The 24059-nt window shown below is 56.6% G+C and overlaps 1 protein-coding gene across 1 annotated transcript in view; it reads right to left on the bottom strand.

Moving 5' to 3' along the window:
- Positions 1–24059, bottom strand: part of MAP2K2 (mitogen-activated protein kinase kinase 2) — a 35716-nt gene that overhangs the window by 10979 nt on the left and 678 nt on the right. Inside the window, exons 2-6 of the mRNA XM_054464740.2 lie at positions 18009–18219; positions 10351–10497; positions 1799–1876; positions 678–729; positions 468–592 (exon numbers count right to left, since the gene is read on the bottom strand). Coding sequence (XP_054320715.1) covers positions 468–592; positions 678–729; positions 1799–1876; positions 10351–10497; positions 18009–18219 — 613 coding nt within the window. The remainder of the gene's footprint in view (positions 1–467; positions 593–677; positions 730–1798; positions 1877–10350; positions 10498–18008; positions 18220–24059) is intronic.

Below are 24059 nucleotides of genomic sequence, written 5' to 3' on the forward strand. Positions count from 1 at the left end.
GAGAGCTTGGGGGGGAGAGCTGAGGGGGAGAGCTGGGGGGGAGAGCTGGGGGGGAGAGCTGGCGGGGAGAGCTGGGGGGAGAGCTGGGGGGGAGAGCTGGGGGGGAGAGCTGGGGGAGAGAGCTGGGGGAGAGAGCTGGGGGGGGAGAGCTGAGGGGGAGAGCTGGCGGGGAGAGCTGGGGGGGAGAGCTGGGGGGGAGAGCTGGGGGGGAGAGCTGGGGGGGGAGAGCTGAGGGGGAGAGCTGGGGGGGAGAGCTGAGGGGGAGAGCTGGGGGGGAGAGCTGAGGGGGAGAGCTGGCGGGGAGAGCTGGGGGGGAGAGCTGGGGGGGAGAGCTGGGGGGGGAGAGCTGGGGGGGAGAGCTGGCGGGGAGAGCTGGGTGGGGAGAGCTTGGGGGAGAGCAGCGGGGAGGAGCGCTGGTGGGGAGAGCTGGGGCGGAGAGCTGGAGGGGAGAGCTAGGGGGGACTCACAGCCATGTAGGAGCGCGTGCCCACGAAGGAGTTGGCCATGGAGTCGATGAGCTGGCCGCTCACCCCAAAGTCACACAGCTTGATCTCCCCTCTAGAGTTCACGAGGATGTTGGAGGGCTTCACATCTGGGGGCGGCAGGCTGCGGGTGAGGGGCGCCCAACAGTTGCCTGCTGGCCCACGGGGCTCTGGGGAGGGCGGGCCAGGCCTTACCTCGGTGCATGATCTGGTGCTTCTCTCGGAGGTACGCCAAGCCCCGGAGAACCTGCAGGGGAGCGCGGAGGGAGTCATGGGACAAGGCCGCCAGGGCTTAGCTCCTGACCGAGCCCAGGGGTCGGACCTGAGCAGCCAGAGCTGGAGCGAGGGACCTGCAGCAGGAACCCTGTTTCAGGCTGCGAGGAGCTCGCTGGGGTGTGCTGACAGCCCTGTGCTGGTGTGTGCAAGTAAACCCCGGTTCCCACATGGCCGCAGTGCAGCCGATGCCATTACTGCCTTTGATTCAGAGCACACAGCTGAGCCCCAGGGAAGCTGAGACGGTGGCCCACGGCCCGGGAGTAGGCTGGGCTGCTGAGTTTGCCCACATCAGCCTGAAGGGCAGCATCTGGGGTCCCAGGGACTGTGCTAAGGGCCTCCAGACAGGATGTTCTAAGGGTGCCCGAGAAGGACGCCGTTTCCCCTAGGCCCGCCCTGGAAGGAGCATCCCGAGAAGTGAAGCAAGCAGCATAGGCAGTGTGACAGCAGCTTTCGACTCTGAAACGCGTGTCTGGCAGCACGCGGCCTGTGTCTTAATCCCAACACCGGTAGCGGCAAGCGGGACTTGGCCTCTGCTATGGACAAGGTGCAAGCTCCTAGAAGCAACACGCACGGTCTGCTGAAACCACATGGCTCTACGGAGCAGCTGTGCCAGAGACCGGGCAGCAGAGACGCCCTCGGCCCTGGTCACATTTCTAACAGCAAGGGGGAGTGTGTTTGGAGGTCCTGGCATCCCACATCCCACCCCAGTCTCCCCTTCAACAAGCTCCTGTCCCCTGCAACGTGCCAGCTGCCAACATCCCCCTGCCACGAGGGGCAGAGGGGACCAGCGTGGCAAACAGGATACTAAGAGTGAAGAGGGACCTATAATGTCTTCACTCGGCAGATGGTGACCTCAGGCCCCAAAAGGGACGTCACTTGTTCAAGCTCCACAGGGGGTGGGCACAGCCTTGGCCACTCTCTTTCTGCAGGGGCCACCCTAACCCCCACCACACTGTGAGTGGCTCCTGGAACCCTGGCCATGTGGAAGAGGTCCGTGCAGAGCGTGGTGGGGGCGCAATGTGGGTCTGCAGTGGACTCACCGCGATGCTGACTTTCCCCAGGATCTCCTCGGGAATCCTCTTGGCCTCTTTCAGCACCTGGTCCAGGGAGCCGCCATCCTAGAGGGCACACAAGGAGTGAGTGCAGGCTCTGTGCAGGTGGCCGGGAAGCCATGGATGCGTCCCCCCACTCCCGGCGAGGGGGTGGTCTGCCTTCTGATGGGAAGCAGGGTCCAGAGCCCAGCTCCACCCACTGGCCAAAGGCAGGGGGTCTTCCGACAGTTCTGCCTTTTGGTCTGAACACCCACCCACAAGGTGGGGAAGGAACAGGGCCCAGGGTGCCCCCGCCTCCCGTCCCATCCTGGAATCAGTTGCGTGACTCGGCCCTCCTGAGGTCGCCACAGCAGAGGCTCTGCTCTGGGCCAGCCCAAGCCGTGGCCGGGGGCTCAGCCAGCTGTGGGGCCCGCACTCCCTGCAGCCTGCGTGTTGGGCTTGTCTGTGTGCCATGGGAGGTGGCCAGGCTGGAGACCAGCTTCTTGGGCCTGGGTCCTCTTCCCAGCACACGAAGGGAAGGGGAGGGTGAGGGCGTGGAGGAGACGGCGGGTTGCCGTGTGCCTGTCCAGACCCCCACGGGGGCTCCCTAGCCAAGCCCTGCGGCTCCACTTCTGGGCATCTGCCCTGCGCCTGTCCCTGCCGCCTCGGGCAGAAAGGCCAGGCCGAGTAGGACCGGGTGCCAGGGGGTGCGTGGACTGCAGGAGGGACCCCAGTGAGGCCGGCCCAGGTGACAGTAACCTCAGCCCCTCCCCACAGCCTGCGGTCTCCTCGCCGCTGTGCCGGGCATCCTGCGGAGGGCCTGGAAACGAGTCATCATGGGTAGGCTGGTCCCTGGGTGTGGCCCCACATCCATGTCACACATGATGAAACAGAAATTCCATGTCTTGCCCAAGGCTGCCTGGCAACAAACCTGGGGACCAAAACCCCCAAACGCCAAAACCCCAGGCACTGGGAGCCACCCAAGGTGCCTCTTCAGAGGCAGAGGCAGAGGCTCTGGACACACCTGCCAGGCCACCCCCAGGACAGTAGGGGTGACGGGCCGAGTTCCCACTGCCACCGTCTGGCGTGCGTCTCTTCTGCGCTCAGCAGAGAGCAAAGTGGAACTGAGGCTGGAGAGAGTGGGCTGGGGGAGCCTGGAGAGGGTGGCTGGGGGAGCCTGGAGAGGGTGGCTGGGGGAGCCTGGAGAGGGTGGGCTGGGGGAGCCTGGAGAGGGTGGGCTGGAGGAGCCTGGCGAGGCTGGCTGGGGGAACCTGGAGAGGGTGGGCTGGGGAGCCTGGAGAGGGTGGCTGGGGACCGTGGAGAGGGTGGGCTGGGGGAGCCTGGAGAGGGTGGGCTGGGGGAGCCTGGAGAGGGTGGGCTGGGGGAGCCTGGAGAGGCTGGCTGGGGAGCCTGGAAAGGGTGGGCTGGGGGAGCCTGGAGAGGCTGGCTGGGGGAGCCTGGAGAGGGTGGCTGGGGAGCCTGGAGAGGCTGGCTGGGGGAGCCTGGAGAGGGTGGGCTGGGGAGCCTGGAGAGGGTGGGCTGGGGGAGCCTGGAGAGGGTGGGCTGGGGGAGCCTGGAGAGGCTGGCTGGGGGAGCCTGGAGAGGGTGGCTGGGGAGCCTGGAGAGGCTGGCTGGGGGAGCCTGGAGAGGCTGGGCTGGGGGAGCCTGGAGAGGCTGGCTGGGGAGCCTGGATTTCCCCACCATGCTGCTCCAGGACTCCTGCAAAAGCCCAGCCTTCCCTGGGATGGCGTTCATTCACTGGGTGGGAGGAGCCGGGGGAGAAATCCTGAGACTCAGGGGTGCCCGGGTTGCCGCTCTCTGGCCACTTCTGCCCAGCTAGGCTTGGAGAGAAAGGCCGAAGGCAGTTCTAGAAAACCCAACACGATTTGAGGCCTCTAGAGCAAACACGTGACTCCATCCGCCAGCTCCAGGCTGAAGACACGGACACACAGGGTGAGAGGGCAGGTATGGCCAGGGCTCAGACAGCCCAGGAGGAGGTGCCGGGACAGGAGCTCCGGTGAGACAGGGCCAGGTGGAAGCTGCTTCTATTCTCAGTTTTTATCAATCTACCTTAAAAGAATTATTTAAAATGAGGCCGGACATGGGCTGGGAGCTGTGGCTCACGCCTGTAATGCCAGGACTTTGGGAGGCTAAGGCAGGCAGATCACTTGAGGTCAGGAGTTTGAGACCAGCCTGGCCAATATGGTAAAACCCCATCTCTAATAAAAATAAAAAAATTAGCTGGGTGTGGTGGTGGGCGCCTGTAATCTCAGCTACTCGGGAGGCTGAGGCAGGAGGATCACCTGAACGCGGGAGGCAGAGGTTGCTGTGAGTCGAGATTGTGCCACTTCTCTCCAGCCTGGGCGACAGAGCAAGACTCCTCAATTAAAAAAAAAAAAAAAAAAGCCGCACGTGGTGGCGCACACCTATAATCCTACAAAGTGGTAAGGCAAAAGGAATGCTTGAGCTGAGGAGTTTGAGACCATCCCGAGCCACATAGTGAGACCCCATATCTACAAAAGATGCCAAAATTAGCCGGGCGTGGTGGCGGACGACTATAGTCCCAGCTACTCAGAAGGCTGAGGTGGGAGGATCCCTTGAACCTGGGAGGTCAAGGTTGCAGTGAGCCGAGATCGCACCACTGCACTCCAGCCTGGGTGACAGAGCAAGACCCCGTCTCAGAAAAACAAAAACCAGAAAGAGACCAACAACTCGAAAGAGGCAGGGTGGTGAAAAACAAACAGACGCAACAAACGCAACCCTAAAACTCTGAAACCCCAAAACCCCTGCTCCCCAGCACAGCTCTTTCAGTCTTCGTTTCTTCTGGGGTTGCAATCAATGTTTGTTTAGTGAGAAAATTCAAAGAGCCTCTCCCCGGAGATGAAGGCGGGCGGAGTGCTGTGCCGCAGCCTCAGGAGCTGGCAGAAGACGCCTCACAGGCGCATCGCTCTCTCTGCAGCCGCCTTTCTCCACTGTGACATCGGGGCCAGGTCACTCTCTGGGGTGGGGCCGACCTGGGCACTGCAGGGTGCTGAGTAGTGTCCCTGGCCTCCCTCCACCCACTCCACGCCAGGAGCATCCCCCATCGTGACAACCACACACATCCCCAGACAGTGCCAGGTGTCTCCTGGGAGGGAGAACTGCCCCTGGTTGGGAAGGGCTGGTCTCCAGCTGTAGAGACCAAAGTCTGGCAGGGTGAGCAATTTGTCTCAGTCACTGAGACAGGATGTGGTGCAGGGGGTACTGCAGCTGTGTACTGCTGACCCCAAATCTCACTCTGCGTGACCATACACGTCTACCGTGTGTGTGTGTGTGTGTGTGTGTGTGTGTGTGTGTGGTGCAGGGGGTACTGCAGCTGTGTACTGCTGACCCCAAATCTCACTCTGCGTGACCATACACGTCTACCGTGTGTGTGTGTGTGTGTGTGTGTGTGTGTGTGTGTGTGTGGTGCAGGGGGTACTGCAGCTGTGTACTGCTGACCCCAAATCTCACTCTGCGTGACCATACACGTCTACCGTGTGTGTGTGTGTGTGTGTGTGTGTGTGTGTGTGTGTGTCGTTTAAAATGGTCTTGTAACTGTAATTTTGTTACGTAGGTAGTAGGTGAATACATTTTTCTTATAAAAATTTCAAATGAGGATAAATAACCCGGACGCCCCATCCCTTCCACCATTCTCCCCTCAAGTGTGACTTATATTGTTCCAGATCTTTCCTCTTCTCCCTCTTTCTTTCTTTCAGACAGGGATTGCCCAGACTAAAGCATAGTGCTGTGATCTTGGCTCACTGCAGCCTCGACCTCCTGGGTTCAGGCAGTCCTCCCACTTCAGCTTCCCAAGTAGCTGGGAGTACAGGCGCGCCACCATGTCCTGCTAATTTTTTGTAGAGACGGGGGTTCCTCATGTTGCCCAGGCTGCTCTCAAAGTTCTGGTGGAAGAGGTCCTCCCACTTCAGCCTCCCAAAGTGCTGGGATCACAGGAGTGAGCACCTGGCCCCCAGATCTTGCTGTATATTTGGAAACACAGACTCAGGACTCACTCTCTTGCCCAGGCTGTAGAGCAGTGGCTCAATCATAGCTCACTGCAGCCTCGACCTACTGGGCTCATGTGATTCTCCCAAAGCACTGGGATTAAAGGCATGCTTGCCCAGCCAGAGTTTAAAATAACATCAAAATGGGCTCATGTCTGTAATCCCAGCACTTTGGGAGGCCGAGGCAGGAGGGTCACTTGTGGCCAGGAGTTCAAGACCAGTCTGGGCAATATGGAGAGACCCTATCTCTACAAAAATAAGCAAATAAATTAGCTGTGCATGGTGGCTTACGCCTGTGGTCTCAACTACTCGGGAGGCTGACGTGGGAGGATAGCACCAGTGCACTCCAGGCTGGGCAACTCAGCAAGACTCTGACTTGAAAATACAATAAACAAATGAATGGGCCAATGCTGTTTATTTTCTTTTTCTTTTATTTTGAAATGGAGTCTTGCTGTCGCCAGGCTGGAGTGCAGTGGCATGATCTCGGCTCACTGCAACCTCTGCCTCCCGGGTTTGTGTGATTCTCCTGCCTCAGCCTCCTGAGTAGCTGGGACTACAGGCGTGCGCCACCATGCCCGGCTAATTTTGTATTTTTAGTATAGATGGGGGTTTCACCATGTTGGCCAGGATGGTCTTGAACTCTTGACCTCGTGATCCGCCTGCCTTGGCCTCCCAAAGTGCTGGGATTACAAACGTGAGCCACTGCGCCTAGCCCATGCTATGTTTATTTTCTACAACCACCCCTCCACTACATGAATAGTGTTGTATTTTGGGGATACTCCCATTCAGTACACCCTTGTGGATTTCACTTTGCCACTGCAAAGCGGCCAAATATCATTCTTTAATCGCTCCCTTACTGATGGACATGTCCAGTTTCCATTACAGCAGAACAAGACGGGCATTCTTCAGCAGATAGGACGAGACCCCTAGAAAGGCCAAGGGGCACCTCTATGAGGTCCGTAAGCCACTGGCTCTCCTTTCCCCATCCCATGAGGCCCCACTGTCCACTGGGTTCTTGCCCCGAGTTATCCAGTAATAGGTTTAGACCCCAGGGAAGCAGCCAGCCCCACTGTTCCTAAGCTCCAGTCACCAACAAGCGCTTGCCATTTTATATAAATACATGACTGGGCACGGTGGCTCACCCCTGTAATCCCAGCACTTTGGGAGGCCGAGGCGGGAGAATCGTTTGAGCCCAGGAGTTCAAGATCAGCCTGGGAAACATAGTGCCAACCCATATCTACAAAAAAACTTGCCGGGCGCGGTGGCTCACGCCTGTAATCCCAGCACCTTGGGAGGCAGAGGCAGGGCGGATCACGAGGTCAGGAGATCGAGACCATCCTGGCTAACACAGCAAAACCCCATCTCTACTAATAATACAAAAAATTAGCCAGGCGTGGTGGCAGGTGCCTGTAGTCCCAGCTACTTGGGAGGCTGAGGCAGGAGAATGGTGTGAACCCGGGAGGTGGAGCTTGCAGTGAGCCAAGACTGTGCCACTGCACTCCAGCCTGGGCGACAGAGCGAGACTCCATCTCAAAACAAAACAAAACAAAACAAAACAAAACAAAACTTAAAAAGCTACTCGAGCATGCTGGTGCACCTGTAGTCCCAGCTACTTGGAAGGCTGAGGCAGGAGGATCATTTGAGCCCAAGAGGTGGAGGCTGCAGTGAGCTAGGATCATGCCACTGCACTCCAACCTGGGTGACAAAGAGAGACCTTGTACCCCCTAACCCCCCCAAAAAAGAAAGAAAAAAATGCAAAATAAAGATGACATAGAAACATGGGGAAACAGTGTAGAAATACAGGGAAATGGCTGCAGCAGCCAGGACACGGATGCAACACCCCGTGCGTGCCGGGTGCCACCCTGGGAGGAGCTCACACAGTCCTCACCCCAGCAGGGACTACGACCTCCCTCAGCTTCACAGCAGAAGCGGCAAGAGTCCTGTCCGGAACCCGTGGTAAGGGTGAGCGGTGGGGCCGAGACCTGACCCGGACGCCCATCCTCAGCCCCGGTGCTAAGCTGCCCCTTTGCCTCACTGGGGTGGCCTGGGAGGGAATGAATCAGGTGCTGGGCAGGCCCTGCCATGGAAACCTATGGGCACTCGGGTGAATTCCGAGAGCATCGTTCAGCATGGAGAGAATTCACAGGGCCGGTGAGGATGGCAGGGATGGCCCCCTTGGATGACTTTACTTCCAAGGATGCTGCCCTGTCAGGGCTCACCTGATGCTTTAAAATCAATGTGCTCCATGTTGTTTTTGTTTGTTTTGAGATGGAGTCTCGCTCTGTCGCCCAGGCTGGAGTGCAGTGGCACGATCTCAGCTCACTGCAAGCTCTGCCTCCAGGGTTCACGCCATTACCCTGCCTCAGCCTCCGAAGTAGCTGGGACTACAGGCGCCCGCCACCATGCCTGGCTAATTTTTTCGTATTTTTTTTAGTAGAGATGGGGTTTCACCGCGTTAGCCAAGCCAGAATGGTCTCGATCTCCTGAACTCGTGATCCGCCCGCCTCAGCCTCCCAAAGTGCTGGGATTACAAGTGTGAGCCACTGCCCCTGGCTAGACAACCTTGGAACTTTTAAAGGATGCACTCCATAAACACAGACAGCATGGCCTGTGTCTCCCTCCCGCAGCCTGGTGGTCTGTGTGGTGTCCCCTGGGGTGCCAGCACCCACTCTGGGAACCCCCATTTTAAATTCACCAAGAATAGAGGTTGGGGGCAGGTTGCCACACTCTCCCCTTTCTGCATGGAAGAAGGGGGCTCGAGAACTGAGTCAGCCACACAAAAGGAGGACGGACAGAACTCCTGAGTAGCGAGGATGCCTGCTGGGCGCGAGGAGGAGGGGGAAGACGAGGAAGACGAGGAGGAATAGGGAGCACCACATGACAGAGGGGCCGCCTCAGACCACAAAGCGCTTCCTCATCCTTTCCTTGCCCTTTGATGCCGCCGGCACCGTGACTCTGCGAGCAGCGGGGCACACGCCAGGTCTCCCTAGCAGGCGGGAGAGGGGCTCCAAGGCGGGTGCTGCCTTGCTTGGGTCACATGGCTATGTGGGGGCCTTGCTCAAATTCACTTCCTGTCTTCATTACAAAACTGTCAAAGGGGATCGCACGTTTGCAGGGTGTCACCCAAGCATTCTGGTTTTGCAAAGGACGCTGTGTGGCGGGCGGTCTGATACCTGATGAGCTCGGTGTGGCAGGGTCGGCAGCATTTCCTCCAGGGTTTTGAACTCTGGCCACTTCTCCTTTTGTTCCACTCAATCTCACCCACTTCTGGGCTTCAAGGCCAGAGTGTCTTAACAACGGGGCACGTCGGAGTCAATGGAGGGGGTGCCTGTGCCCCACCCTAGGGACTGTGATCCCACAGGTCTGAGCTGGGGGAGGCACAGGCCTGCCTTGACAAGCTGAGACTGCCACACCTTCCTGAGAAGGCCATTTAAAAACAGTCATCAGCTTTGTTTTGTTTTGAGACAGCATCTCGCTCTGCTGCCCAGGCTGGAGTGCAGTGGCGTGACCAAAGCTCACTGTAGCTTCAACCTCCCGGGCTCAAGTGATCTTCCCACCTCAGCCTCTCATGTAGTTGGCGCTACTTTTATCCCCATTTTTAAATGTTAACAATTTTAAAACAGGCACGTGCCACCACACTCACCTAATATTTTAAATTATAGAGATGGTTTCTCACTATGTTGCCCAGGCTGGTATCGAACCCCTGGGCTTAAATGATCCTCCCACCTCAGCTTCCCAAAGTGCTCTAGGATTACAGGCATGAGCCACCGTGCCCGGCCTAATAGTGATCAATTTTTAATTGCATCTACCCTGGAACCCAGCAATTCCCTCACACGGCTTACCTCACAGGTTTGCCTGCGAGTCAGTGCCATGTTATTTGAGATGGGGCAGAGACTGGAAACAACCTACGTACCCCCCAAAATGGGAGTGTTTTCCCTCTCTGCTGTCATAAGGACACCTGGGATACAGCAAGAGAAAAAGCAAAGCTGGGAGGAAGGCATGAGTGCTTAAAAAACAAAATCATTGGCTGGGCGCAGTGGCTCACGCCTGTAATCCCAGCACTTTGGGAGGTCGAGGCAGGTGGATCACCTGAGGTCAGGAGTTTGAGACCAGCCTGGCCAACATGGTGAAACCCCGTCTCTACTAAAAATACAAAAATTAGCCAGGCGTGGTGGCGGGCACCTGTAATCCCAGCTACTCAGGAGGCTGAGTCAGAAGTATCACCTGAATCTGGGAGGTGGAGGTTGCAGTGAGCCGAGATTGCGCCACTACTAGGTTCTAGCCTGAGTGACAGAGTGAGACTGCCTCTCAAAAAAACAAAAAGAAAACAAAACAAAACCAAAGGCATCTATATACACATACTTGTATGGCATTGACTGCCTTGAGAAGGATCCCCTGGAAGCCAGCGCACTGTTGCCTCCAAAGAAAGGGGTCATGAGGGGGTCTTCCTTCTCCCCAACATGCTCTGTTCCGTGGAGGCCCTAGCCCTACCCCTGCCCCTGCCCCTGCCCCTGCCTCGGCCCCGGACGCACTCACCATGTGCTCCATGCAGATGCTGATCTCCCCATCGCTGTAGAAGGCCCCGTAGAAGCCCACGATGTACGGCGAGTTGCACTCGTGCAGGACCTGCAGCTCGCGGATGATCTGGTTCCGGATGGCCGGCTTGATCTCAAGGTGGATCAGCTGCCAGAGGAGAGGGGCGAGACTGGCTTAGGGGGCGCCCGAAAATGGGATGAAGGCATCTGGGGCCTCTGATCTGCAGGCATTCACAACAGCAGTCAAGACCAACTCAGTACCCCCTCCGCAATTCCACCCCTAGGTGTCCACCTAGGAGAAGTGGACACCTACGTCCACACAGAAACGTGTCCACAAGTGCTCGCAGCAGCACGATTCACAGCAGGCAAGGGTGGAAAGAACCCAGGCATCCACCCAGGGCAGAACAGGCCAACCCAGCGCAGCCCACCCCTCACAGAAACAGGACTCAGCCGTAAAGAGGAACCAGGCCAAGACCCCAGCCACAGCGTGGGTGAACCCTGAGGATGTCACGCTTAGTGCGAGATGCCAGACACAAAAGGCCACATAGTATGTGATCCCATTTCTGTGAAATGTCCAGGACAGGCTGATCCAGAGACAGGAAGGGGATGCATGGGTGCCGGGCGTTGGAGGAGGGGATGGGGGTGACTGCTGACGTGGACAGGGTTCTTTTTGGGGTGATGGAATACTGTAAAATTGACCGTGGTGATGAGGACAATGTCGTGAATATCCTACAATCCACTGAGTCACATACTTTCAAAGGGGACACCGTAAGGTATGTGAATTACACCTCAATAAACCTGTTTTCAAAAAAGACCAATTAAGCAAACACTTAATTCCCACTCAGTTGTAGTGGGAGCTGTGTGAAAGCGTTTTTCCCCATCAAATCAGACTTTGACAAAGTACTCGCCTTTCCCAGGAGGGAGGCAGGGCAATGGCTCCCCTCCAGGCCTCTCTCTACTTGTGGTAGGTCTATCCCGAGCCCCTTCCCACCCTCAAGCTGGACACACCCCGTGAAGACGTTAGCCACGCAGAGCTGCGGGCACCCCTGAGAATTCTCCCTCGCCTTCAACCGAAGTTCAAGACGGCAGGGGAAATCTTCATCAAGTTGACCCCGGTGCCACTTTAAAAAGGCAAGAAGCCAAAGATCTGCTCAAGAGATGCAGAAAGGAGGCCTGGTGTGGTGGCTCACGCCTGTAATCCCGCACTCTGGGAGGCTGAGGTGGGTGGACTGCTTGAGGTCAGGAGTTCGAGACCAGCCTGACTAACATGGTGAAAGCCCGTCTCTACTAAAAATACAAAAAAATTGGCCAGGCGCCGTGGCTCACGCCTGTAATCCCAGCACTTTGGGAGGCCAAGGCAGGCGAATCACGAGGTTAGGAGTTCGAGATCAGCCTGGCCAACATGGTGAATCCCCATCTCTACTAAAAATACAAAAAATTAGCCAGGTGTGGTGGCAGGCACCAGTAATCCCAGCTACTCAGGAGGCTGAGGCAGGAGAATCACTTGAACCCAGGAGGCAGAGGTTGCAGTGAGCTAAGGTTGCGCCACTGCACTCCAGCCTGGGCGACAGAGTGAGACTCCATCTCAGGAAAAAAAAAAAAAAAAAAAAAAAGAAAAAAAGATGCAGAAAGGACATCAGATAAAACACCACGGGCAACCCCTAACCCCATGGACAAGCCCCAGGAGAGCCAGGACCCCCAGCACGGCAAGGAGCAGCCTGAGGCTTTGGGCCGGCACCCTGGAGAATCACAGTGTCCCGCTCCAGCCACTGCAATAAGACAAGAAAAAGACATGGTTTCCACTCATCCGCCATGGAGGCAAAGCCAGTCCCAGGTGCAGTCGGGGCGGCCAAGCACAGAGACGGCTCCTTCCCGGAGGAGACCTGGGGTCAGGACGGGAACAGGAATGGGTAAGACCACCTCGACGCGGCAAAAATGCCGCCAAGGAGAATCAACCCGGGTGCCCGGGGAGCAGCAACAAGGAGGTGACACTGGGGCCGGGCCTTGAGGAAGGACAGAGTCACCATGAGGAGGAGATGGGGGAGGGTGTTCCAGGCAGAGGGACAAAGAGCTGCCTGTCAGCAGGCACGGAGGCATGAAGGAGCCCTCGCTGCATTTGGGGCAGCAGGAGGCTGACCATGGCCACAGCACAGGGCGTGTGTGGGGAGCGCCCCCTGCTCTAGGCCTGTGACCTTGAGAAGCATGGCAGGGCCCAGGGCACGGTGCCCAGCTCCCCCCGCCCGGCCGCTCCTCAGGCTAAGCGTCTCCCACCTTGACTGCAGCCCTGGTGCTGCCTGCCCCTGCCTGCCCCTGTAGCTCTGGCTTCTCCCCTCAGGCCAGCCTGCAGAATCCAGCTCCAGACAGTGGCCCCTGGGCTACTCCACTCCCTCATGCTGACCCCACAGGCCCCAGGGCCACCCCAGCACCCCAGGATGCTCTCCCCTCCAGCCAGGCTATAACTGAGAGGTGCTGGTGCTCACTCCCGTCGCACAAGGGCCTGGTACTGAAGCTCGGATGTTCACGTGGAGGTTGGGAGATTTACTCGAAAAGGCCACATTTGTTTTCACACCAAGCCCTTGAAGTTTGGTGCATGTTTTCCACGTTCAGCACATCCAGACTGACCGCATTTTAAGAGCCCGGTAGCCACATCTGAACGGGGGCTGCTGTCTTGGACGGCTCAGCTCCCGACAAAAAATTCAAAGGAGCCACAGATGGGTGACCAGAAGCAGGAAAAGAGCGCGCGTTCGGCTGGCTGTCGTGAGTCGTGATTTAGGAGAGGAAGTGGCGGACGGGCTACTGGGAGGAATCCCAGAGGCCTTGGAACCCAGGAGCCCGTAACGTGAAATGAGGCCGTCGGAAGCGAGAGGCCTTCTGGAAGGCTATAGTAAATAGCAGATGCGCGGGAGACCGGTCTGCACAGGGCGGCTGCGGCGTGATCTCAATTTTAATGGTTCTGTAATACCTGGGGCCTGTCGAGCAAGCATTCCAGATGAACGGGCAGCCACCACTGAGGGTGTGCGGGGGGAAAGGAAGGCAGGCAGACAGACAGACAGACAGGAGGGGAGGGGGCGTTCCTGAGCACCTGCACCCTCTAAAGTTCACCCTGACAACCCTGGGAGATGGGTGTACTGCCCCGCTGGTGCTGACTGAGCAAGCTCAGGTTCGGAGGCTTGGAGCCATGTTCCCAGTGGCATTAGCTGCTAAGTCGGGATTGGAGCTGCCTCGGGGAACACTGGAGCCCGTATTCTTTCCAGGACACCACAGCCCAGACCGTGCCAGCTCTAATAGCTGATTAAATGTGGATGGTGTCAGGGTGTTAAAACTGAATGCCAGATCTGACTCGCAGGTGCAGACGGTTGCTACAGAAGAATGAGGAATTTGAGCCAGGGGTGGGGTTGGGGGATTTGGAATAGGAAAAGAGAGGAAAGAGTTTCATTGAGTGTCGGCGAGAGCAGGAGGGGAAGAAGAGGACCAGGCCGCCCCCCGGCCGCCACCCCGCAGGCCTGGAATGATCTCAGCAACGTCGTAAATCACTGATCAGAAACTGACAGCTCCCGAGCTGGATGTGGCCAACAGTCACGTGCGGCCCACACTGCGCTTCCAAACATCCTGAATTAGCTGCTGTCAAAAATTGGAAGAGAGCCGGGGGCAGTGGCTCACATCTGTAATTCCAGTGCTTTGGGAGGCTGAGGCGCGAGGATTGCTTCAGGCCAGGAGTTCAACACTGGGCAACATAGCAAGCCTTCATCTCTACAAGAGATTTTAAAAATTAACACACAGGATGGGAGCGGTGGCCAGCTAGGGGACTGTAGCACAATGGATTGTGGAGGCTCAGCCCTGGCAGCTGCTCCCGAGTCCGAGCAGATCCAAGAGGGTTCAAATCCAATTCAGGCACTGACCCTACTCAGCCTCGGTTTTTTCAACTGTAAAACGGGGCTGCTGCTCAATTTTAATGAGAACACGCGTCAAAGGTGTTGGCAGCGGCTTCGACTCAGGTCGTCACTTGTGAGACAGCAGCTGGTACTGTGAGGCGGCCTTGGGCAGGCCGTGTGACCGCCACCCTGGAAGTAAGCTATGGCGGAGTGGAGGAACTCAGAGGCAAGAACAAACAACCTCATCTCTGCTATGAGCATGGGCAATTCAAAGAAGCCCCACATGCGTAACAAGCAGCAAGTTCTTCACCTGTCCCCCCGGCCCAGGTAACGCAGGGACGCTGCTCCAATGGCAGAGGGGTCAGAGGCCACAGTCAAGCCAAAAAGACATTTACAAACCAGCATGACCTTAAATACCGAGACTGGGCCGGGCGCGGTGGCTCACACCTGTAATCCCAGCAATCTGGGAGGCCAAGATGGGTGGATTCCTTGAGGTCAGGAGTTTGAGACCAGCCTGGCCAACATGCTGAAACCCTGTCTCTACTAAAAATACAAAAATTAGCCAGGCATGGTGGTGCGTGCCTGTAATCCCAGCCAGTCAGGAGGCGAAGGGAGGAGAATCGCTTGAACCTGTGAGGTGGAGGTTGCAGTGAGCCAAGATTGTGCCACTGCACTCCAGTCTGGGTGACAGAGCAAGACTCTGTCTCAAAAAATAAATAAATAAAAATAAGTAAATAAATAAGATGAAATGAAAAGAGCCCTTGCAGCCCCACCTGCATAGCAGCCAGAGCCACTGAGCCACGAGCTCAATGCATCCTCTCCCACCCGAGTTTTCGGGCACTTTAAAGAAAACCTAATTTTGAAAGAATTATAGAAGCACAGGAAGTTGCAAAAATAGTACCGAGAGTCCCGTGAGCCCTTTCCCCGCCTCCCCCAAGGTGACTGACATCTTACGTGACGGAAGGACAGTACCGAAACCTGGAGCCGACGCTGGGACATCCCCACCCACCAGACCACAGAACCTGCCCAGCCACACCTGCCCTCAGGTTTAAAGGCCTCGATCTCCCTTTCCCTGCTACAGTAAAGCTGCAGGTGGGCCCGGCTTCACCTGCGCCTGTCAGCAGGAGCAGGAGCTGCTGATACAGCAAGCACTGGGTTCATGTCCACTGCCTAGCCCATCAAGGACCACTGGAGGCTCCCTGGCACACACGGGGACTGGCACTGTCTCAAGGCCCTGCTGTGGCTGTGAACCACACGCTTGCCTTTTTCCTCCCGGTGCTTCGGGCGGAGGCAGACCTGAGCTTTCCAAGGCTGCTCTGGTTTGGAAGAGGCTGCCTGCAGTACGGGGACAGAAATAGCAAGTCCGCGGCTGCACACTTCAGGAGGGAGGGAGGGCAGCACTCTAGAGGCCAGAAGACAGAGCTGCAGAGCTAAATCCCCGCAGGAGCTGAGCCGCTGCTCCTGAGGAAGGCAGGGCCCTCAAGCAATGCTGCCACCCACGCAGACCCACGGGACTAGGTGCAGTCAGGTTACCCCAGCTTGGGGAACTACAGGATGGTGGGCTTCCAGGAAGAGGCAGCGTTCTAGGTCTGAAAGAACACGGTTAAGGAGCTGAACACCCTGTCAACACTAAGTCCTCTGCTTATGTGTTTAAGAGCCACTGTCCCCAAGTGGTCACATCCTCCCTGTATCCCCTGGGCACTGTTCTCAAACACAGAGAAGAGAGGCTGCATCATGGCCCAGGAGCCCGGGATGACTAAGCTGGGAGGCCGTCAGCACCAGGGCTTGCAGATTCTCAAAGGGTGGGGTGACAGTCAGCTTTATGTGTCTCCTCAGTGAGACCACAGTGCCCAGTTGTCAAACGCCAGTCTAGAGGTTGCTGGGAAGGTATGTTTTTAAGATGTGATTAACCTTTAAATCAGTAGACTCTGAGCAAAGCAGATTACTCCACCCCAGGGTGGGTGAGTCTCAGCCAATCAGCTGAAGGCCTTCAGGGAAAAGCCTGCCCAGGTGCGGTGGCTCATGCCTGTAATCCTAGCACTTTGGGAGGCCGAGGCAAGAGGATCACTTGAGGTCAGGAGTTCGAGACCAGCCTGGCCAACATGGTGAACCCCATTTCTACTAAGAAAACAAAAATTAACTGGGTGTGGTGGCAGGTGCCTGTAATCCCAGCTACTCAGGAGCCTGAGGCAGGAGAATCCCTTGAACCCAGGAGGTAGAGGTTGCAGTGAGCCGAGATCACACCACTGCACTCCAGCCTGGACGACAGAGGGAGACTCCATCTCAAAAAATAATAATAATAATAAAGAATATAGGCCAGGTGCGGTGGCTCATGCCTGTAATCCCAGCACTTTGGGAGGTCGAGGCGGGTGGATCACCTGAGCTCAGGAGTTCAAGACCAGCCTGGGCAACAAACCAAGACCCCATCTCTACAAAAAATAAAAAAATTAGCCAGGCCTGGTGTTCCCTTTAGTCCTGGCTACTGGGGAGGCTGAGGCAGGAGGATCACTTGAGCCCAGGGGTCTGAGACCAGCTTGGGCAACATAGTGAGACCCTGTTTCCACAAAACATACAAAAAATTAGCCGGGCATGCACCTGTAGTCCCAGCTACTCTCAGGATGCTGAGGTGGGAAGATCGCTTGAGCCTTGGAGGCGGAGGTTGCAGTGAGCTATGATCACACCACTGTACTCCAGCCTGGGTTGACGGAGGGAGACCCTGCCTTGGGGAGGGGGGAAAAAGCCCGAGGCCCCCGAGGAGGGAACTGTACCTCCAGAGGGCCTGGATCTCAGCTGAGGCGTCAGCTGTTCCATGGGGCTCTGGCCCGTCCTGCAGATTTCAGACTCCCTGCCAGCCTAGGGACCGTGTGAGCCAGTTCCTTAGAATAAATCTCTCTCTACACATACACTCAAGTATCGTTAAGGACGGGGATACACTGAGAAATCCCTCTCTGGGCGATGTCGTCACTGTGCGAACACCGGAAAGCCCATTTCACACCCAGGCTCCCGTGCTCTGTACAGCGCGGTGCTGAGCTGGTAAGTATCTGTTTATCTAAATATAGAGAACCGAGGCAGGCGGATCACCTGGGGTCAAGAGTTCCAGACCAGCCTGGCCAACATGGCGAAACCCTGCCTCTACTAAAAATACAAAAAAATTAGCTGGGCCTGGTGGTGTGTGCCTGTAATCCCAACACTCGGGAGGCTGAGGCAAGAGAATCCTTGAACCCAGGAGGCAGAGGTTGCAGTGAGCCAAGATCGCGCCACTGCACTCCAGCCTGGACGACAGAGTGAGACTCCGTCTCAAAAAGTAAAAATAAAAATAAACATACAGAAGGCACAGCAAAAACACGGCCCGATCATCTTACGTCACCACCACTGCGCAGGCGGTCCGTCACTGGCTGAGCCATTGCCACGAGGTGCGTGGCTGTACACATAGGCGCAAACGTGCACACACGCTTCATCTTCATCGCTTGTTTCTCTGGAGAACCATAACGCACTCATATTTCTGAAACCCCCACGTGCTAGCTTTCTGGGAATGTGGATTTCAAGTGCCCTCCAGGGCAGAAAGTAGTCACCGGAGGGCACAGCTGCGTGTGGCTGGTGTGGCTGGCACTGCTCCCATCTGCCCAGAAGCTGGGCCCTTTCTCAGGACCTAGAGTCCCTGGGGGATGAGGGACGGAGCCTGCAGCTAATCAGAATGCAGAGACTCGGCTGCCTTCCCAACCTCCCTCCTGTTTCCAGGGGGACCCTCCCCACAACTCCCCGACCTCCCTGACCCCACAGTGCTCACCTTCCTGGCCATGATGAGGCCTGAGGGTCTGTGCTGGACTTTGGTGACCACCCCGCCGTTGCCCGCGCCCAGCTCTGAGATCCTTTCGAAGTCATCGTCTTTGAGTTCGCCGACCTTGGCTTTCTGGGTGAGAAAGGCTTCCAGTCGCTTCTTCTGCTGCTCGTCAAGTTCTAGCTCCTCCAGCTTCTTCTGCAGGTCCACCAGGTTTGCCCTGCAGAGACCCCCCAGGGCAGGGGTTAGCTACCTAGGGAGATTCCATCTGGCCGTTTGCCGTGTGGCCATGGTGCACCGGCCCCTAGGAGGACACAGACTGGATTCCTGCACTTGAGGGGTTCATGGTGTAGAAGGAAAGAAGGATCCGTGCTGTGTACCCCAGTAGACACACCAATGACCAGAATCCAGGGCGGCTCCCCAGGAACTGAGGACGCTGCCTTGATCCCGTCTCAACAAGTCTAGCAGACCTCAGGACCTCGAGGATAAGACCCAGGAGGTCTCCGTCTTTTTTTTCTTTTTCTTTTTTTTTTTGAGACGGGGTCCCCCTCTGTTGCTCAGGCTGGAGTGCAGTGGCACGATCTCGGCTCCCTGCAACCTCGGCCTCCCGGGTTCAAGAGATTCTCCTGCCTCAGCCTCCCAAGTAGCTGAGATTACAGGCTCCCACCACCATGCCCGGCTAATTTTTGTATTTTCAGTAGAGACGGGGTTTCACCATGTTGGTCAGGCTGGTCTCCAATTCCTGACATTAAGTGATCCGCCTGCGTCAGCCTCTCAAAGTGCTGGGATTATAGGCGTGAGCCATTGCACCCGGTCAGGAGGCCTCCTTCCTAATGCATGAGCTCCGGACCATGTCGGGAGGAGACGAGGAAGCTGGGTTCGGGTGAATGGAGCCCGGGCCAAGATGTCTGTCTTTGCAGGAGATAGAGGAACAAGTGTTCTGAGCAGCCTCAGGGCACAGAATGAGAACCAAGAGTAGAGGGCAGAAGGCTCAGCACAAAAGCTGTATCAGGTAGGCACGGTGGTGCACATTTGCAGTCCCAGCTACTTGGGAGGCTGAGGCACGAGAACTGCTTGAACCCGGGAGGTGGAGGTTGCAGTGAACTGAGATCTTGCCACTGCACTCCAGCCTGGGCAGCAGACGGAGGCTCTGTCTCAAAACAAAACAAACCAAAAAACCAAAAAAACAAAAAATAAGCATGACCAGCCTGGGCAACAAAGTGAGACCTATAGCCGAGCATGGTGGCTCATGCCTGTAGTTCTAGTTACTCAGGAGGCTGAGGTGGGAGGATCATGTGAGCCCAGGTGGTCGAGGCCGCAGTGAGTCATGATCATGACAATGCACTCCAGCCTGGGCAACAGAGCAAGACCTTGTTTCTACACAATAAAAAATTCCTAACAATTTAAACAAGCATGTACATTGCACTTTATTGGGTGATTCAAGGAATCTTCAGAGGAAATTCGACAGTAAGCTATTTTCACAAATGCCTTGACTCAGAACCAGATCCTGGAGTAACAGACAACTTCTCTGTAACAGACAACTAAGCGCAATGCACACAAGAACCCAGTGCTATGCAAAAGAAATGGAATGTAAACCATGCGTACAAATTAAAATCTTCTAGTACCCATGTTTAAAAAGAACAGGTGAACTAATTTCATTTATTTAGAAACAGGGTCTTGCTCTGTCTCCCAGGCTGGGGTGCAGTGGCACGATTATAGCTCACTGCAGCCTCCAACTCCTGTCCTCAAGTGATCCTCCCACCTCAGCCTTCCTACAGGTGTGAGCCATCATGTCTGGCTATTTTTAATTAATTAATTATTATTATTATTATTTTTTGAGACAAAGTCTCACTCTGTCACCCAGGCTGGAGTACAGTGGAGAGATCTTGGCTCACTGTTACCTCCACCTCACGGGTTCAAGCAATTCTCCTGCCTCAGCCTCCCAAGTAGCTGGAATTACAAGCGCCCACCACCACGCCCGGCTAATTTTTGTATTTTTAGTAGAGACAAGGTTTCGCCATGTCGGTCAGGCTGCTCTTGAATTCTTGGGCTCAAGCCACCTGCCCACCTCGGCCTCCCAAAGTGCTGGGATTACAGACATGAGCTACTGCACCTGGCTGAAATTAATTTTAATAACACATTTGATTTAACCCATCAAAAATGTTACCATTTTCAACGTACAACCAGTATGAAAAATGAATGAATGTTTCACACTGTTTCTGTCTTAAGCCTTTGAAATCTACAATGGCATTATTGCGCCTATGCTCTTGTGGGTTCCAGCAATTCTCGTTTTATGTGTTGCCTGTAGCCAGGGGCTACTCAACCAGGCAGTGCAGCTTTAAACGGCTCTCTGGAAGAACACGCCACCTCCAGAGGTCCCAATTCTGGAAGGAGCTAAAGCCAAGGTGGACACCCACAGAGGGGACTGAAGCAGGGAATGAAGGCGTGGACTGCTCCTTCCATCTGGAACCTTCCAATCCCAAAGTTCGACCACTGTTCACCTACAGCTGGAAGTGGCGTAAGCCACGGGGCACACAGGCCAGAACCGAGGTGATGGCGCTGGGGCTGGTGCTGCAAAGAGCTCGCCGAAGGCAGGGGCCTGGGCACCACTTCCTGGGCTGGACAAACACCATCTCATTCCATTCTCACCATTGTCCCCGGAGGCCCAGGCAGGAGGGAGCAGACTCACAGGGGTGGGGGAACCTGCCCGAGGTAACAACACCTGTCCGAGGTCAGGACAACCCCTGCTCATCTTAGTGTCCCCTATGAGGGGAAACAGGGCCCTAGTGGGTGCTCACTGAGTAGCTGCTGAACAAGGACCCAGAAGAAGCAGGAATGGTGAGACCCTGGGTGTGGGACAGAAGGTAACCGGGGGGAACAAGAATGAATGAATAACATGAATGAATAAATGAATATTTATTTTTTTGAAACAGTCTTGCTCTGTCGCCCAGGCTGGAGTGCAGTGGCACGATCTCAGCTCACTGCAACCTCTGCCTCCTGGGTCCAAGCGATTCTCCTGCCTCAGCCTCCTGAGTAGCTGGGATTACAGGTGTGCACCACCACGCTCAGCTAAATTTTTTGGCATTTTTAATAGAGACGGGGTTTCGCCATGTTGGCCAGGTTGGTCTTGAACTCTGGGCCTCAAGTAATCCACCCACCTTGGCCTCCCAAAGGGCTGGGATTACAGGCGTGAGCCACTGCGCCCGGCCATGAATGAACACTTCTGATGGCAGACTTGGAAGGTCTCAAGTACTGCTCAAAACATTGAAAATGCATTCTGGAGTCAGCTGACTAATCCATCTTAAATGTACTGGCAACCCAACTGTGGTTATTAAACAAAACAAAACAAAACCTTGGCGTCCCTACAGCCAGCTTCCTCTCCTGGGGGAATCCTTCAAGGGATGGGAATCAAACCCCACACGGAAGAGAATGTGAAGGGCGAGTTCCGTGCAGAGAATGAGGAACAGGGCCCCGTGTCTGGCTGTGCCCGTGTTGACTTGCACACGTTGGCATCAAGAGTCTTCATCCGGGTCACAGAAGGCCAGCCCCTGAGCGGGAGAGGCCACCAGACATGCCACAGTCCCTGACACCTGGTTCTCGAGGGGTCACACCACAGGCACGGCTCCCGGACCCCAGCCAAGGGCCCCGGGGACCGTCCTGCCCTGCCTCGGCCTGCAGAACGGGAGTGCAGAGATCACCCTGGCATGACCCCACCAGTGTGTGCCCCCAACACCCAGTCCCCTCCCTCGTTCTGGAGCAGTGCGATTCTGCCAGCAGGCCACCCTGACCCCAGGATGCCCCTTTCTCAGACCCCTTCACCCAGGCCTCTGGTCACCCTCCACCTCCTCAAAGCTTCTGCACTGGGTCAGCCCCTCACGAAGGTTTTCCGGTCCACTCGCTTCAGAATCCGCACCTCTGCTTTCAGGGGCCAGGAGGGTCCCCTGATCCCCACGCCTCCTCATTCCTCACACTCCGGCTTCCCTGTCTCCTTACCACACTTCCAGCTTCAGGGACTCCACACACTGGGCACCGCCATAAGCAGGAGATGCCCTCTCAGAGATGCCCATCTTGACCCCCCGGGACCCCATCCTGACCCCCTCAGAACCCCAACATGAGACCCCCTAGGACCCCCCGCTCTGACCTCCCAGAACCTCCACAACATGACTCCCCCCAGGACACCCTAACCTGACCCCACAGAACCCCCACATGACCCCCCAGGATCCCCTAACCTGACCCCCCAAGAATCCCCCAACATGACCCCCCAGGACCCCCTAACCTGACCCCACAGAACCCCCACAACGTGAGCCCCCCAGGACCCCCTAACCTGACCCCGTAGAACCCCCACAACGTGAGCCCCCCAGGACCCCCTAACCTGACCCCGTAGAACCCCCAACATGAACTCTCAGGACCCCCTAACCTGACCCCCCCAGAATCTCCCAACATGACCCCCCAGGACCCAACCTGACCCCCCCACAACATGAACCCCCTGGAACCCCCGTCCTGATCCCACTAGACCCCTCCTGCAGAAACCCCTCCATCCGGAACCCCCTAGAACTCCCATCCTGACCCCGCTAAAGCCCCCCACGTCCTGACACCCCTAAGACACCCCCTTGTCCTCAGATACCCCAGAACTCCCACCCTGACCCCCCCTAGAGTCCCCCCATCCTGACCTTTCTAGGGTCTCCCACCCCATCTAGGACATCCCCCTCCCACAACCTGACCCCTCTGGGAGCCCCCTGTCCTCCCCTCTCTTCCCTTTTCCCTGGTGGTCTATGGACCTCCTCACCCCATCCTCTCCCCTAAGGGACCCCCCTGCCCCACCTTGGCCCCCTAGGTACCCTCTTCATCCCATGCCAACCTCATTACTCAGGGACTCATTCCCCAAAAGGACTGCTCCCCGCCCCCCAAGACCTCTCAGCCTGTCCTCCCCACCCCGGTGCTGCACTCTCAACTCGCGGCTCAGGGACCCTCCCACCCCATCTTTCTCCCACAGGGACCCCCTCACCCCATCTCTCCCCCAAGGGACTCACTTCACTATCATTTCAATACGCAGGACACCCCTCGCCTATCCTTCCCCCTACAGGCACCCACCGACACATCCTCTCCTCCCAGGGACCCCCTCAACCCCATCTCACAATTCAGGGGCCCTGCACCCCATCTTCTCTCTGCAAGGACATCTCCTTGGCCTGATCTCATGACTTAGGGACTCCAAACCCCATCTATTCCCCAAAGGGATCTCCCCTCACTCCAATCTCATTACTCAGGGACCCCGCCATCTCCCCGATTTCACTATTCAGGGACTGTTCACCCCATTTCACTACTCAGAGACCCACCACCGTTCTGCTACTCAGAGACTCCATGCCCTGTCTTTTCCCACAGGGACCTCCCTTGGCCCTATCTCATTATTGAGGGACCCTCACCCCGTCTTTTCCTACCAGGGACCCTACCCCATCTCAGTCTCATCACTCAGGGACCCCTCACCCCATCCTCTCCCCTCTGGAGCCCCCCTGCCCAAATTCCCTCCTCAGGGGCTGCCTGACCCCCCCTCGCCCCATCCTCTCCTCTCAGGAACGCCCTGCACCCCGATGTCCCTACTCAGGAGCTCCCCTCACTCTCATCTCATGATTACGGCAACCTTTACTCTGTCCTTTCCTCTTAGGAACCCTTCACCCTCTTTTCCCTACTCAAGGATCCCACACTCTGTTCTCTCCTCTTAGAGATGTCCCTCACCTCGATCTCACTGCTCGGGGAGCCTCATCCTGTTCTCTCCTTAGGGACACCCCTCACTCCGATTTTCCTACTGAGGGACTCCCCTCAGCCCAGCTTCACTTTTCAGAAGCCCCACACCCCATCTTCTGCACTGCAGGGACCTCCCCTCACTCAATCTCACTGCTCAGGGACCCCTGCCCCCATCCTCTCCTCTTAGAGACATTCTTCACCCCAACTTCACTACTCAGAGACTCCCCTTATCCCAATTTCACTCTTCAGGAACCCCATACCCCATCTTTTCCACCACAAGGACCTCCCCTCGCCCAATCTCACTGCTCAAAGACCATCGTC

This window comes from Pongo pygmaeus, chromosome 20 (assembly GCF_028885625.2).
Source record: "Pongo pygmaeus isolate AG05252 chromosome 20, NHGRI_mPonPyg2-v2.0_pri, whole genome shotgun sequence".
Taxonomy (NCBI): Eukaryota; Metazoa; Chordata; class Mammalia; order Primates; family Hominidae; genus Pongo; species Pongo pygmaeus.